At 45.4% G+C, this 15,576-nt stretch overlaps 1 protein-coding gene across 2 annotated transcripts in view; it reads right to left on the bottom strand.

Annotated features, from left to right (window-relative positions):
- Window positions 1-15,576, bottom strand: part of Osbp2 (oxysterol binding protein 2) — a 95,079-nt gene that overhangs the window by 73,583 nt on the left and 5,920 nt on the right. For both annotated transcript variants that reach the window (XM_090320471.1, XM_090320472.1), the window contains exon 2: window positions 6,300-6,508. In XM_090320471.1, coding sequence (XP_090176597.1) covers window positions 6,300-6,508 — 209 coding nt within the window. The remainder of the gene's footprint in view (window positions 1-6,299; window positions 6,509-15,576) is intronic.

The following is a 15,576-nucleotide window of genomic DNA, read 5'->3' as shown; positions in this document are numbered from 1 at the left end:
CTGCTTCCCATGTAGCTGAAATGACACCCAGCTTTTCATTGGCTAAAGTGAAGTCACATAGACATTTTTTGCTCAGGCTGAACTCAAACTCTGATCCTCCTGATCAGCTCCAACAACGGGTGTGAACCATAGTGCTCAGCTCTGTCCCATGGCCTGAAGCTGCTGCTTCAGCTAGAGAATGGTAGTCACCACAGTGGGTGCAGGAAATCTGAGTGCAGAAAGCTCAAGGGGTCCAGGCTGTGGACTTGTTTCTGTCAGGTGAATGAGAAGCAAGCTCTTTTGCTGGGGTGACTGCAGTGAATAAATGTTAAGTGGGTGCCAAGCCCACTGGAAGAGGAAGTGGGCTGGGGCAGGGAAGGATCTGATTAGGGTTCAGCCGCACCCCAGGGTTTGCAGCTCCCAGATCTTGGCCATATGACAGGGGTATCTGGGCTCTCTGAATGGGCCCTACCCCCACCTGAGGGGACCAATGGTGTGGAATCCACAGGTCATCACAAGAAAACCAACAACCTCACTGCCATTCACCAGCCACATGGGGTGGAGACAGACAGGGCTGGGGCATCATGTTGGGGCCTTGCTAGAGCTATAAGTAGGGGATGAACGGGGATTGAGGACAAGCTCCGTCATCACCCAGGGCCCAGATGGACCTGAGGCAGGGAAGAGTGGGGGTCATTCCTGGCAGGAGCACATAGCTACCAGGATTTGGATGGATAAGTGGCATGGGGTGGGCACACAAGAGAAGATGTGCATAGCTGCCCCGTCTCTAGGGAAGGGGCTGCCTGGATGGACATCCGCCTTGTGGCTGGACTCCTTTCCACAGATCTCTCTCATATTCTGATGACCGCCCCCCCCCCCCACCACCACAAAGGGACCTTAAAAAGAGGTGCCAGGCCAACACATCCTGAAAAAGGCCATCAAGCCACCAGGTGGCAGTGGTGGACACCAAATAAGGCTTTCAGACATCATACAATGTAGAACTAGAACACCGGCAAAGCCCGGAACACCGGCAAAGCCCGGGACCTTCCTCACAGGGCCTTCTCTAATAGGAAGAGGGCTGAGAATCCAAGAACAAGAGCACTGCCTGGAAAGCTTGTTGGTGCCCAGCTGAGCTCTAGTCTCTGGTGACATAGAGGTGTTGTAATCTGCCCAGGAGGTGTCCTGACCTACCAGCTAGCACATCCTCTGATGTCAATCACCTGAGCTCTGTACATGTAGGCCAGTAGAGAAAGTTTTACTTTTTCCATTTTCGTTTGTTTTTTTTTCTCTTTATTTTCTTGTCTAATTCTTTTGTCTCCAACTTCCAGGAGTAGAGAGTTGAATAGCTGTGGTAAGAGTGGGGGTCCTGATCTTGTTTCTGATCTCAGAAAGAAATATTTTCATCTTTCTTCATTGAGTATGGCTTTTAGCTGTATATTTTTCTTTTTTTTTCTTTTCTTTTTTGACAGTTCTGAGGTCTGAACTCAGGGCCTGGGCACTATGCTTTGGGTTTTCTCAAGGCAAGAGCTCTACTACTTGAGCCACAGCACCATTTCTGACTTTTTCCATGTATATGGTACCCAGGAATCAAACCCAGGTCTTTATGCATGGTAGGCACGCACTCTACCACTAGGCCTAACTCCCGGCCTTGGCTGTGTATTTTTCATTTTTCTTTTTTTTTAATCACTTTAAGGAAAGTCCCTTTCGTTCCTGTTTTGCTTAGTATTTTTATAATGAAAAGGTACAGTACTGGAAGTCAGGCGCTGGTGGCTCACACCTGTAATCCTAGCTGCTCCGAAGGCTGAGCTCTGAGGCTGGTAGTTCCACTTCAGCCTGGGCAGGCAAGTCCATGCAACTCTTATCTCCAAAAGAAAAAGGAAAAGAGGGGCCGGGAGTTTGGCCTAGTGGTAGAGTGCTTGCCTAGCATGCATGAAGACCCAGGTTTGATTCCTCAGTACCACATACATAGAGAAAAGCCAGAAGTGGTGCTGAGGCTCAAGTGGTAGAACTCTAACCTTGAGGAAAGTCCAAGGACAGTGCTCAGGCCCTGAGCTCAAGCCCAGGACTGGCAAAAACAAAACAAAACAAAACAAAACAACAAGTGGTGTTGTAGCTCAAATGGTAAAGTACTAGCCATGAACAAAATGAAGCTCAGAAGCTGGGAGCAGTGGCTTATGCCTGAAATCCTAGTTACTTAGGGGGCTGAGATCTGAGGATCAAGGTTCAAAGCCAGCCCATTCACAAAAGGACCTGAGACTCTTATCTCCAATTAACCTCTAGAAAATGGGAAGTGTGGCTTAGCTCAAGGGGGTAGGGTGGTAGCCTAGAGCTGAGGAGCTCAGAGACACTGGCCACGCAAAGCTCAAGCCCCATGATCCAAAAAAAAAAAAAATAGAGCTCAGAGACATCACCCAAACCTATTGTTTAAGCCCCAAGACTAGCAAAAAAAAGTGGGATAGATGTTGTCTTTTTTCTGTGTCAGTTGAGATGATTGTGTGGCTTCTTCCCCTTCAATCAAATTGGTACCGATGGCTTCATTTTCTTCTCTTGAATCAACCTAGCATTTTGGATAAATATCACTTGGTTATACCACTGTTGGGTTTTACTTGCTAGTATTCATTGGGGAGTTTCACGTCTATACTCATACATTATAATGTATAATGTTCATAGCTTTCTTCTGATATCTTTCTAAACTTTGTTATCAGGTCTGGTCTCAAAAAGCAAAAAGTGGGGCTGGGAGTTTGGCCTAGTGGTAGAGTGTTTGCCTAGCATGCACAAAGATCCAGGTTCAATTCCTTGGTACCACATACATAGAAAAAAGCCGGAAGTGGTGCTGAGGCTCAAGTGCTAGAGCTCTAGCCTTGAGAAAGTCTAAGGACAGTCAGTGCTCAGGCCCTGAGCTCAGCCCAAGGACTTGCAAAAAAAAAATGGCAAAAAGTGCTTCTTCCTCTTCAATTATTTTTGAGGGAAGAGTTTAATGAAGGATTGGTATATTTTAATATGCTTGGTATAAAATTCACCAATTAGCCATTTTGTCCTAGGCTTTCCTTTGTCTCAAAAATTTTGATTGACAGCTCAAATTTATTGTGAATCTGTTAAGATTTTCTATTTTTCATTTAGTCAGTCTTGGCAATTTTGTGAACTTCTAGGAATTTGTCTCTTTCATCTGGTTATCTAGTTTGTTGGCACATAGTATTCTGTTAAAATTGTTTTTATTTCAGCAAGGTCAAAAGTAATGTCTCCACTTTGATTTTTTCAAATCTCTCATTTTACTAAAATGTTTGCTTATTTTATTGATCTTTTCAATGAAACGACTATAATTTTCACTGACTCTCCATTGTTTTTCTGTTCTCTTTTATTTCCACTCTAATTTTTGCTGTTTTCTCTCTTTAGCTGGCTTTGGGTTTAGTTAGCTATCATTTAGCTGGCTTCTTAAAGTGTAAAGTCTGGTTGTGGATATCAGGATTTCCTTCTTCTTCTTTTTTTTCCCCCATTCCTGGGACTTGAACCTAGAGGAGCTGGGCACTGTCCTTGGACACTTTTTGCTTAAGGCTAGCACTCTGCCACTTGAGCCACAGCGTCACTTCCAGCTTTTTCTCTGTATGTGATTCCAGGAATGGAACCAGGGCTTCCTGCATGCTAGGTGAGCATGCTACCACTAGGTCACACTCCCAGCCAGCCCTTTCCTCCTTTTTAAACACATCATTTTATAGCTTTGTTTCTCTTGGGCACTGCTTTTGCTGTACCCCATAAAATTTGCTAGATATTTTTATTCTCATTTTCATTCTTCTCAAAGTATTTTTAATTCCCTTTGTCACTTTATCTTTGGTCCAGAAGCTATTTTAAGAGCATCAGACATGAGCTTTAATTTCCTGATATTGATGAACTTTGCAGGGCTTATTGTTGTTGTTGTTGTTGTTGGTGGTGGTGGTGGTGGTGGTGGTGGTGGTGGTGTGTGTGTGTGTGTGTTTGTGTATTTTGGCAATTACTGGATCGTAAACTCGGGACCACCTACTTACTTCTTCATGGCTGGCACTACACCTCTTGAACCATGCCTCCAGTCTGGTTTTTTTTTTTATCAAAATAGAGATAGAGTCCTGGCAGACTCTTTTGCCCAGACTGGCTTAGAATCTTGATCTTCCATCTCTCACCCTCCTGAGTAGCTTGGATTATAGATGGGAGCCATCAGCATTCAGCTTTGCTGACCCATTTTGAGTTTCATTCCACTGAAAACAGAGAGGATGTTTCATAGGATTTCAGTCCTTTAAATGTACTGAGACCTGTTTGGTGGCCACATGCATTGAGAAGGAAAGGTAATCCTGGCTGCTATGTCGAGTGTTGTGCATGTGCCAGTTAAATCTAATTGGTTTACAGCACCCAAGAGATTTAAGCAGTGGAGGGATCTGATCAAATTCTCTCATTTTTTTAAAACATGTCTTTCTGCCTGCTACTTGGAGCACTGCCTGGAGGCAGAAAGAGAATGAGGAGTTTTCTTTCACTCACAGTTCCTCTAGCTGACTCCAAGCCAGGCAAAAAGTTCCAGCTACGACTCTCTAACAGCCTGCGAGCTTTGCCAGCAGAGAAGACCAGAACCACAGGTTATCCTCTCCTCTTTTCAGTCCTGGGGCTTCAACTCAGGGCCTAGGTGCTATTCCTAAGCTTTTGTTCTCAAGGCTAGCAGCTCTACTGCTTGAGCCATAGCTCTACTTCTAGCTTTTTGGTGATTAACTGGAGATAAGAGTCTCATGAATTTTCCCTTCCTGGGCTGGCTTTGAACCTTAATCCTCGGATCTTAGCTTCCTGAGTAGCTAGGACGACAGGTGTGAGTCACTAGTGCCCAGGAGAGGCTGTTTCTGTAAGAGACAGAATTATAAGACACACGTCCACTGTACCCAGCAACCTGTTTCCTGGAATACCCATTCATATTTACATGTTTAAAGTCAAGCCAGGCTCTGATGGCTCACACCTGGAATCCTAGCTACTCAGGAGGCTGAGGATTATGGTTCAAAGCTGTTTGGGCAGGAAAGTCCATGAAACTCTTACTTCCAATTAACCATCAGGAAAATGGAAGTGATGCTGTGGCTCAAAGTGATAGAGTGCTAGCTTCAAGCAGAACTTGCTCAGGGACAGTGCCCAGGCCCTGAGTTCAAACCCCAGGACCAGCAAACAAACACACACAAATGAAAAATAATTTTATTTTAAATTAAATGTTGCAAAATTACCTGTGGCAGCATAGTGTTGTAATAAATAGAAACAGAACGGAAATTTAAAGAAAGAAAATAACCTAAATATTCATCAACAGGCTACAAGCTAAAAGAATTCTGGCACAACCATCAATGATAAACCATATTGTTAAAAAAAAAAAAGGTTAAAGAAAAGGAATCTTTTATGTCCTGATAAGAAAAATATTAAGATTCACTGCTACATTAAAAGAACAAGATAGAGTGCCTTTTTTTTTTTCCAGTTCTAGGGTTTGAACTCGGGGCCTGGGTACTATCCTTGAGCTTTCTCAAAGCTAGTGTTCTACCACTTAAGCAACAGCATCACTTCAGGCACTTTCTGTGTATATGGTACCGAGGAATCCATCCCAGGACTTTGTGTATGCTAGGCAAGCATTCTACCACTAGCCCGAGGAGTGCCTAGGGATGGAGGCAGGGCTCAAGTGATAAAGAGATAGCTGTGAGCAAGCATGCTGAGCAAGCATGGGGCCTTGAGTTCAGTCCTGGTTCTAGCAAAAGAATATGAAGTTAAATTAGTACCTATGTGGGCACGTTTATAAAAATACGTATTACTGGTACCTTTGTTCACCTCTTGATGAGACAGTGGGGTGGGTAACTAGGGAACAGACTCAGCATGAGTCTTTATTCATAGGCTTTTGGAGCCACTGATACATAAATCATATAAGAAAATTATAGCTTGAAATTACAGGCAGTGTGGTGTATGTAGCAAGACCCTGTCTACAAACAAACACAAAACTAAGGAACATAATGAACCCCAGAACTGACTTCCTATGCCGCAAAGGCAAGAGCTCTGGCTAACCACCCTCCGATCTTTACAGCAACCACTGGGCAAAGTTGGGCTGGAGGCACAGGTAGCCCACCCAGGACTCCTAGCCTAGCCCACTGCTCCTCAGCCATAGTCCCTGCAGCACCCAAGTCCCAGCGACCGGAGAAAGGCACCCGCAGCCTCTGCCACTGCCAATATCCTCTCCCCAGGGCTTCTGATCTTCTGGCATGGTCCCCACTGCCCCCCACTTCTTAGTCCCACTCCCTCTGGACCCGTGACCCCTGTCCTGTGCACCCACCGTGTGGAGCGCCCACTACCTGATTGTGCCTTCATCATGCGGACTGCCTTGGCCTTGGCCAGCTCCAGGGTGGTGATCCACTGCTGCCGGTCCACCTCAGAGCTGGCCTTCAGGTGGTAATTCCTTGCTCCACTGACCAGCAAGATTCCACAGGAGTCCTCCGTGTCAATCTGTGTGGTGGCCAGGTTGATGGTGCCACGGCAGGTGTGGGCCATTTCGCCCTGGTTCCTGCCATGGTCAAGAGAAAGTAGGTGAGACTCCCACACTCCGACACCACAGACCAAGGCAGTTTCTCAGGATCTCGGGACCTGGGGGCTGGGAGAGGCCCTGGAGTTGCTGTTGAAAGACAAAGCCTGTCGGGATTGCCTTGACCTGGCTTTCGTGACTTAGGAGGACTCTGAGGCCAAGGCCGCCACCACAGAGAGAGGTAGAATGCCATGTGCAGGGCCTCCCTGGTATGGTTTGAGCCCTTGGAGACATGGAGAAGGATCTCAGAAAGCAGAACAAGCCTCAGGCTCCATACCCAGATTCTTTCCACCAAGTCTCAGAACCATGGAGTTGGAGCAACAGAAATTGAAAGCCCAAGTCAGGTGAGGTGGCTCACACCTGTAATCCTAGCTACTCAGGAGGCTGAGATCTGAGGATCAAGGCTCAAAGCCAGCCCACACTAAGAACCTGAGACTCTTATCTCCAGTTAACCTCTAGAAAATGAGAAGTGGGGCTTGGCTCAGGGTAGGGCGGTAGTCTTGAGCTGAAGAGCTCAGGGACAGTGCCCAGGCTGAGTTCAAGCCCCATGATCCACAAAAAAGAAAGGAAGGAAGGAAGGAAGGAAGGAAGGAAGGAAGGAAGGAGAAAAGAAAAGAAAAGAGAAAAAAGAGGAAGCCCAGAGCCCAAGAGGATTATTCAGAAGCACTCCTGCTCGGAACAACGTGGGGACGCAATCGTCCCTGACTTGATCCTTCTGTGACAAGGGATCCACAGAAGCTCACACCTCCAATCCTAGCTACTCAGGAAGTTGAGATCCAGAGGATCATGATCCAAAGCCAGCATAAGCAGGAAAGTCCACAAGACTCTATCTCCAAAATAAGCAGCCAAATGCTGAGCTGGAGGTGTGGCTCAAGTGGTACAGTATCAAGTAAGCGAAGCAAAAGTGAAGCCGTCAGTTCAAATCTTACTACTGGTAGAGGGTAGAGGAAGGGAGGGAAGGATGGGGCCAGGAATTTGACCTAGTGGTAGAGTGCTTGCCTAGCATGCGCAAAGATCCAGGGTCAATTCCTCAGTACCACATACATAGATAAAAGCCAGAAATGGTGCTGTGGCTCCAGTGGTAGAGTTCTAGCCTTGAGAAAACTCAAAGACAGTGTCAGGCCCCAAGTTCAAGGCCCAGGACTGGGAAAAAAAGAGGGAAGGAGGAAAGGAGTGAGGGAGGGAAGGAAGAAGGGAAAGATCTACAGAGCAAGGATGCCACCTTTCTTGGGCTCCAAAATGATGGCACTGGCTGGGCCAGGCCAGGGCTATCTCACAAGGAATCAACCCCAGCTCTTTGGGGAAGTAAAAGACTACGGAACTAACGGTATCAACACAACAGGAAGTGATGGAGGCCCAAGTATATAGTATCTAAAAGGTCAGCACAAACCACCACGACTGGTTCTACTTAGTCCCTGAGCTGAAGTAAATGCCACAACCCCTAACCAATGCCAAGTCCTTCTCCATAGACAGCACTGGAAAGAGAAGAGCAGGACAAGAGCTTGGTGGCAATTTTCTACTGCATTTAGATTCTTACTGATGTTCCCTGTTTCTTCATCATCATCTCATTCCTCTTGATCAGTTTTGTTGTTTTTTTTGGGGGGGAGGGGGTCTTGAACTCTGGGCCTGGGCACTGTCTCTGAGCTTTTTTCCTCAAGGCTAGTGCTTTTGTCACTATAGCCAAAGCTCCACTTCTGGCTTTTTGTGGTTAATGGGACATAAGAATCTCATGGACATTTTTTCTGCCCAGGCTGACTTTGAACTGTGATCCTCAGATAGTACTCAGCTTATTCTACCAGTTTTGAAGCAAAATGACTTCACTTCCAATGAGACATTGATCTTTCTTTGAATGTAGTTTGCCTGTTTGGCCTCCCTTCTGCATTGGTTACATTCCAGCTCCTAAATACCCTCCGGTATTTAGGAAACTTGCACTCACTTATGTAAATGGGATGGCATAGCTGGAACTGCCTGCCAGGTAGAAGCTCCATATCCTTAGACTCAGGGGCATTTGAGGCTGGAGATTTGTTCAAGTGCCAATTAGTATAGTGACAGATTACAAATGACACTAAGAAGAGGGTCATGGACTGTGTTCTAGAGGAGACTAGAACGAAAGTTCTAGGACCCAAATTCTGAGAGCAAGGAGTAGATGAGAGAAAAATAAAAGCCATGTAGCTACTCAGGGGACTAAGATCTGAGTATTGTGGTTCAGAGCCAGATGGGGCAGTAAAGTCCTTGAGACTCATCTCCAATTAGCCTCTGAGAAGCTAGAAGTGGAGTTATGGCTCAAGTGGTAGAGCACCACCCATATGGGTAAGAATATAAGGTCATAGGTCCTAAGTTTAAGTCCTAGTCCTAGCAAAAAGGAAGGAAGGAAGGAAGGAAGGGAAGGAGGGAGGGAGGGAAGGAGGGAGGGGGAGGGGAGAAGAGGGAGGGGAAGGGGAAAGGAGAAAGGGGAAAAGGGAAAAGGGAAAAGGGAAAAGGGAGAGAGAACAGATTAGAGAAGCAGAGAGAGACCTTATACAGTACCTTTGTAGGCTATTTTAAGGATTTAGATTCATCCTAAATCCAAAACAAAGGGTCTTCTGGGCTCACAAAAGAAAAGGTCGAAGGTTCCAGAAGTTTCTATAGATGAACGGAATACAAATGGAGATCCTGTGGGACCAGGCCACTAGTTGAGAGCCATGAACTCGCCCTTACTCACTGTGTGTCTCTGCTGTTTGCCGGGCTGTGCAGTGTGCCCTGGGTTTCCTCTATACACTCCAAAGCCATGACAGTTGGTCAGGCGGTGCCATTTGGAAAGTGCCCAGCATCACGAGTGCCAGGCGCTGCCCTTCCCACAGAAGCCACTTCTGTGTGCCCCATTCCCCTGTCACTGGGAGGCCTGACACCATTTCACTTAGCATCTGGCCTCCTTTTCTGCCACTGAAGATTTCCCTGGAGAAATGCTAAATAAAGGCTGCGACGACAAGGACAGTTCTGATGTCATTTAGACAGTGAAAATTAAAACAACCCCTCCCCAAAAGGCCATTCTCCTGTTCTGCAATTCATATTGATGTGAATGTTTGACTCTTAACAGAATGACAGGAACTTATACAAAAGCTCAGCCTTTGAATGAGTTCTGCTTCTCCGCTTCCAGCTGGGTTGGTGCTCCTTTCCCACAGGGAACACCACTGGTTTCTTTGGCAAATACCTATCAAGAATACTCCATATGAAATGGAAAGGCCAGGACCAGGAGTGTGGCTTAGTGGCAGAGTGCTTGCTTAGCATGCATGAAGCCCTGGGTTTGACTCCTCCATACCACAAGAAACCATGGCACCTTTCTTTCCATGTCAAGTTTTTTCATCGTGATTTTTTTTTTCTTTTTTCTACATACTGCGGTTTGAATTCAGGGCTTCAAGCTTGTGCTCTACCAGGGGAGTCATAGCCCAATTCTATTTAGTTTTATTTTTAAGTGGGGTCTCACATTTTTGCCCAGACTATCCACAAAACTAAAATTCTCCAGGTTTTACCTCCTGAGTACCTAGAACCTCAACATTCACCACTACACTTGGGCCATTTGTTGAGATTGTCTTTTTTGGGGGCTCCTGTGATCACCTGGGACCCCAATTCTATTTCTTCCCCTGAGTAGCTGGGATGACAGGTATCTGCCATCACATTCAGCTCATTGCAGTTTTGAATTATTGAGACTGATAAGGTTAAAGTGACACCCCTGAACTCACTAAGCAGAATTCAGGCCTGAACCAGGCCATGTTTTTTTGTGTGTGTGTTTAAATTTTTGTTTTTTTTTTTTTGTGTGTGTAGTGGGACTTGAACTAGGCCTGGGCATTGTCTCTGAGCAATTAGCTCAAGGCTACCAGTTGAGCAATAGCGGCACTTCTGGTTTTCTGGCAGTTGATTGGAGATAAACTTCTCTCAGACTTTAGTACCTGAGCTGGCTTTGAACAGCAATCCTCAGATCTCAGACTCCTGAGTAGCTAGGATTACAGGTAGCCACTGGCACCTGGAAGAAAGGTGTTTTGTTACTGGATATTTTTTTTTCAAGCATTGGAAAGGTGTGTCCCTTCCTTCTGGTCTCCATCCTTCTGATGAAATCTGTCATTCAGCTTGTCTTCCTTTTTTGGGACCATGTTGCTTCTATTTCAGATTGTTTTGTCATTATTTTTTAAAGAAGTTTGATCTTTTAATAATGCTATATGTTGATTTTTATTCTGCTTGGATCTGTGCATTCATGTCTTCTGTTAAATTTGGGGAATTTTCAGACATTAGTTCTTTAAAAACTTTTCCTGTGTCCTGAGGGACCACACACACACACACACACACACACACACACAAAGACAAGGAATCAATTGCATTATTGCTTAGCTATTGCTTATTTATTCAAGTAGCAACTGATGACATTTGCACCTTAGTATTTTACCTTTGCTTATCAAGATGGAGAGAGAGTCAGAGACATAGAGAGATAGGGAGATAGAGACAGAGTGTGTGTGTGTGCTGATGTGTATATATGTACCAGTGCTGGGCCTAGAACTGTCCCTGAACCTTTTCACTTAAAGGTACTACTTGAACGACAACTCCAATTCTGACCTTTTGGGGGCTTACTGGAGTTAAGTCTCACAGACTTTCCATCCCCAGGCTGGATTTGAACCTTGATCTTCAGATCTCAGCCTCCTGAGAAGCCAGGATTACAGGTGTGAGTCACCAATGCGTAGAGCACCTAAATGGATTTTTTGGGAAGCATATTGAGGTCTGGGAATGTGGCTCACTGGCAGAGTGCTTGCCTAACATGCATGAAGCTCTGGGTTTGATTCCTCAGTATCACAAAAACAGAAAAAGTGGCTCAAGTGATAGAGTGCTAGCCTTGAGCAAACATAAAGTCAGAAACAGTGCCCAGGCCCTGAGTTCAAGCCCCAGGACTAGCCAAAAAAAAAAAAAAAGAAACCATACTGATTGCCCCAAAAGTCATTCAAGCTTAAATGCCCTTCAACCACATCCTCTCTTCCTTTATAATGACAGAAACAACACCTCCAATTTCCATAGTCAAGAATAAAATTTCTGAGTATTATACTTTCAGTTGTCCTCACAGGTGGCCAACATAAACAGCAATGCTGAATGGCGGGTGGCAGAGAGACCCCAGGAGTCCCAGGAAGCTGGGCCAGGAGTGGAGCAGTACATGCCCTAACTAAGGTGAGATTCAAAGGAGGAGGTCCCCAGGGCACGGGCTGCTCTATTTTGAGCTCAGTCGTGGGCCTGTGCATTGAGATTCTCCTACACAGAACAATCCAGGATTCAAGAGCACACTGGTTGATTAAATCACAAAATCTCTGCAGCTGTAGCCACAACCTACAGGATGTTTTTGTGACCTCGCATTCCTCCCACCTGTGATATTTCGCTTAAAAACTCAGCGGCCAAGTCAAGTACCAGTAGCTCACACCTGTAATCCTAGCTACCCAAGAGGCTGAGATCTGAGGTATGGCTCAGTGGTATCATGCCACCTGAGCAAGCTCAAGGCCCTGAGTTCAAATCCCAGTTCCAACTCCAGTATTGTCGGGAGAATAAAAAGGACAACACAACCTGGCAGCGTTCTTTGCAAGCTCAGCAATGCCATCTGCCTCTTTCTGGGGTCCAGGCAATAGCCCAGCAGTACAGATGACACAGTGTGCATGGAGACCGTTCAGTGTTGAATGTGCAGAGCTGTACTGACTAGCCATGTGATCAAAAGCACAGCACGGCCAAGTGATCAGAACTCGGAGAACTCTCAATAACGGAGAGAGACGGGAATGCAGCACATACAGACCCAGCAGTGCCCAGTATAACTACAGAACTCAGTGCCAGTGTGCTCCCGGGGTGTTCTGGGAAGAGCCTCGTGAAGCCACGTTTCTGCGGTGACACCTGGCATGTGTCAGGATCCACAGCTCCACTTGTGGAGCTGCCAGTGCCAATTTTGTGCAGGGGAGTATCTTACTAGCTCCTTCTGACATGTCGGCGTCCCTCTGATCATCTTGGTGGTGGTGGTGGTGGTGAGGCTTGAACTCAGGGTCTAGTTACTGTCCTGAGACTTCGTACTCAAGATAGCACTCTACCACTTTACGCCACAGCTCCACTTCCAGTTTTCTGGTTAATTGCATTTTTCTGGTTAAATGTGTTTTCTGGTTAAGCCTCCAGGACTTTCCAGGCTGGCTTTGAATCAGGACCCTCAGATCTCTGCCTCCTGAGTAGCTAGGATTACAGGTGTAAGCCACCAGCACCAGACAGATGCCTGTCTTCTAATGAGACTCACACCCTTTCCTACATTAATCTTCCTTCTGTCCTCCCTTCCTTCTTTCTGCTTTCCTTCCTCCTTTCATCTTTCCTTTCTTCTATCTTTCTCTTCCTTATCTTTCCTTCCATTCTCTCCTTTCTTCTCCCTTTCCCCTCCCATCATCTCTTTCTCCCTCTCCTTTCTCTTCTCTCCATTTCTTTCTTCTCTTTTGCTCTCTCACTGAGCAGTCTTCCTATGAAATCCAAACTAGCCTTAACTCCCTCCCATGTATAGAGATAACAAGTGCATATACCATGCCTCTATCTTTATGCAGACACTTTGCCAATGATATCCCAGAAGGCTCCGGAAGGAGTAAAAGCTATATGCTAACATCTTAAGCAATCTGGGAACTCCCAGGGAACTTGGCCTAAACCTACTGGCTTCTTCCTGCATGCTGGGACATTTCCACCTTCCTCTCCCCTGGCAGTGATTGGAGAGTAGAACACAGGTCTGTCACCCACAGTGCCTTGCACGGTGCTGGCACTTCAGGAAATCCAACACATGATATGCCTGAGGTTAGTACATGTTCACAGTCACAAACATTCCAGAGTATTCTGCAGGAAATCATGAGTTAACAAAATTTATCATCCCACCCCACACTGCCACTAAGGCCCAAGTTCAGTAGCAGCTGAAGAATTTACATGTGACATTCCACCAAAGGCACAAAAATACTGGGGAGCAGGGAAGCCCATGTGGGTACTCCAGTAACATGGCAAAACAGTCCCAAAGATTTGTGGCCTTTAGATCAAAACATATCACCTGGTTGGGAAATGTGGCTTAATGGTAGAGTGCTTGCCTAGCATGCAAGAAGCCCTGGGTTCGATTCCTTGGTACCACATACACAGAAAAAGTCAGAAGTGGCGCTGTGGCTCAAGTGGTAGAGTGCTAGCCTTGAGCAAAAGAAGCTCAGGGACAGTGCCTAGGACCTGAGTTCAAGGCCCAGAACTGGCAAAAAACAAAATCTCTCCCCACTCCAGTGTCGACTTTACAAAGAGCTAATAATGCTAAGTAGACACAGGTCAAATGGTCAAACACTTGCAGTGCTACAGAGATCCAAACAGGGACCACGAAATCAGCCACTTGACCATGAAGGAGCCCAGTACAACCCAAATCATATCCATATCATTTACCTCTCACTTCTCTACAGCTCCTGACTTACACCTACAGTCTCCCTCAGAACTTCTCAATTTTATTTCAGTAAATAAGTTTTTTTTTCTTTTTCTTTTTTGACAAATATTATAAAGGTGATGTACAGAGGGGTTACATTTATATAAGTCAGGTAATGAGTACCTTTCTTCTTGGACAATAACTCTCTCCCAGTTTTCCCTCCTGTTTGTCTCTACCCACAAGTTGTATAGTTCATTTTCAACTTAGTGTCTAGTGAATACTACAGTTACATTTGTTTACCCTTTGTCCCTCCAGTTCTGTGACTCCCCTTCCCCTCCCAAAGACAAAAAGAAAACAAAAGGTAAAAGAAAAAAACAAAAGTAACAAAAATAAAACCTCTTGTTCCCATTTCCTCGAATTCATTTCAATCAATCTTATTTTATATGACTAGTGTTCCTCCCCTGAGAATATCCTCCTTTAGTTAATGTGTGACTACCTAGCGCCCTGTATAACTTATCATGTCCTGGTGCATTTTAGATCTAGTGTCTACATATTCAGTCAAGTTTTTGAAATTAAAGAGAGACTAAGAAAAAAAAAATCCGAGCTTGGCACGAACATACTTAGCATTAAAAAGCAACGATGACGAAACCAGCTCATGGCCAACGTCACCCATTCACTCACTTTAGTCACAGACTAAACACAAGAGGGTATTTTAGTGGCTGAGAAACATGTTAGACTATAAGTAGAATACAAAGATGAACTTGGCTATGATGTTAAAACTGGGGTTAAAGCTGTCAGCAAAGATGCCTGCAGAGATAGATTGATCAATAGACAGATAGATGATAGATAGACAACTGATAGATATCCTGTAAAGTATATATATATATATACACATATATATATATATGTGTATATATATATATACCCTGGAAAGTCCCTGTGGAAGAAGATGTGGTCTTTGGCGCAGTCAGGGGCCACTGCAGGTATTCCGAATAGGAAAAGTTCAATGCAGAGGATGTGCTTACCCAGGAGATGAACTATCGAGCCTGAATCCTCACACAAGCGAGACAACTCGGGGGCAATGGCAAGGGGAGCTAGCAGCATGGAAAAGATGCACTGCCCAGAGCAGCAGCTGGATACTGAGACACCACTGCCACACAAGGCAGATGGACGCAAGGTGACACTGGGCAGGGAGAAGGGGACTCAAGAGAGAGACTTGCAAACTCCATCCAGTGTGGGGAGGGGGGATAAGGGAGGAGGTAGAAAACATAATGCAGTGGTTTTCAGCTCTTCGTGGAAAGAGGAAAAATTAGGAGGAGAAGCAGGATTTGTGAAGAAAATTATAATCCACATCACCAGAGCTTACTGAGAATGACAGCAGGCACGTAGCTCCTCCCCAGTCCATTTATTACCTCTGCAGCAGTCCTGTGCTACATAACAGGAAATGGACTTGCAACAAGTATCTGTACATTATCAACCTTGCATCTTTCCAATGACCTCCAAAATGGTCTCCCACTGTGAAACACTAGGCAATATATATATATATATATATATATATATATTTTTTTTTTTTTTTGCCAGTCCTGGGCTTGAGCTCAGGGCCTGAGCACTGTCCTTGGACTTTCTCAAGGCTAGAGCTCTACCA

This window comes from Megascapheus bottae, chromosome 28 (genome assembly GCF_031878675.1).
Source record: "Megascapheus bottae isolate mThoBot1 chromosome 28, mThoBot2.hap1, whole genome shotgun sequence".
In the NCBI taxonomy this organism is placed as follows: Eukaryota; Metazoa; Chordata; class Mammalia; order Rodentia; family Geomyidae; genus Megascapheus; species Megascapheus bottae.
Note: the sequence above shows the minus strand (reverse complement) of the source record. Positions and strands in the feature narration are given on the sequence as shown.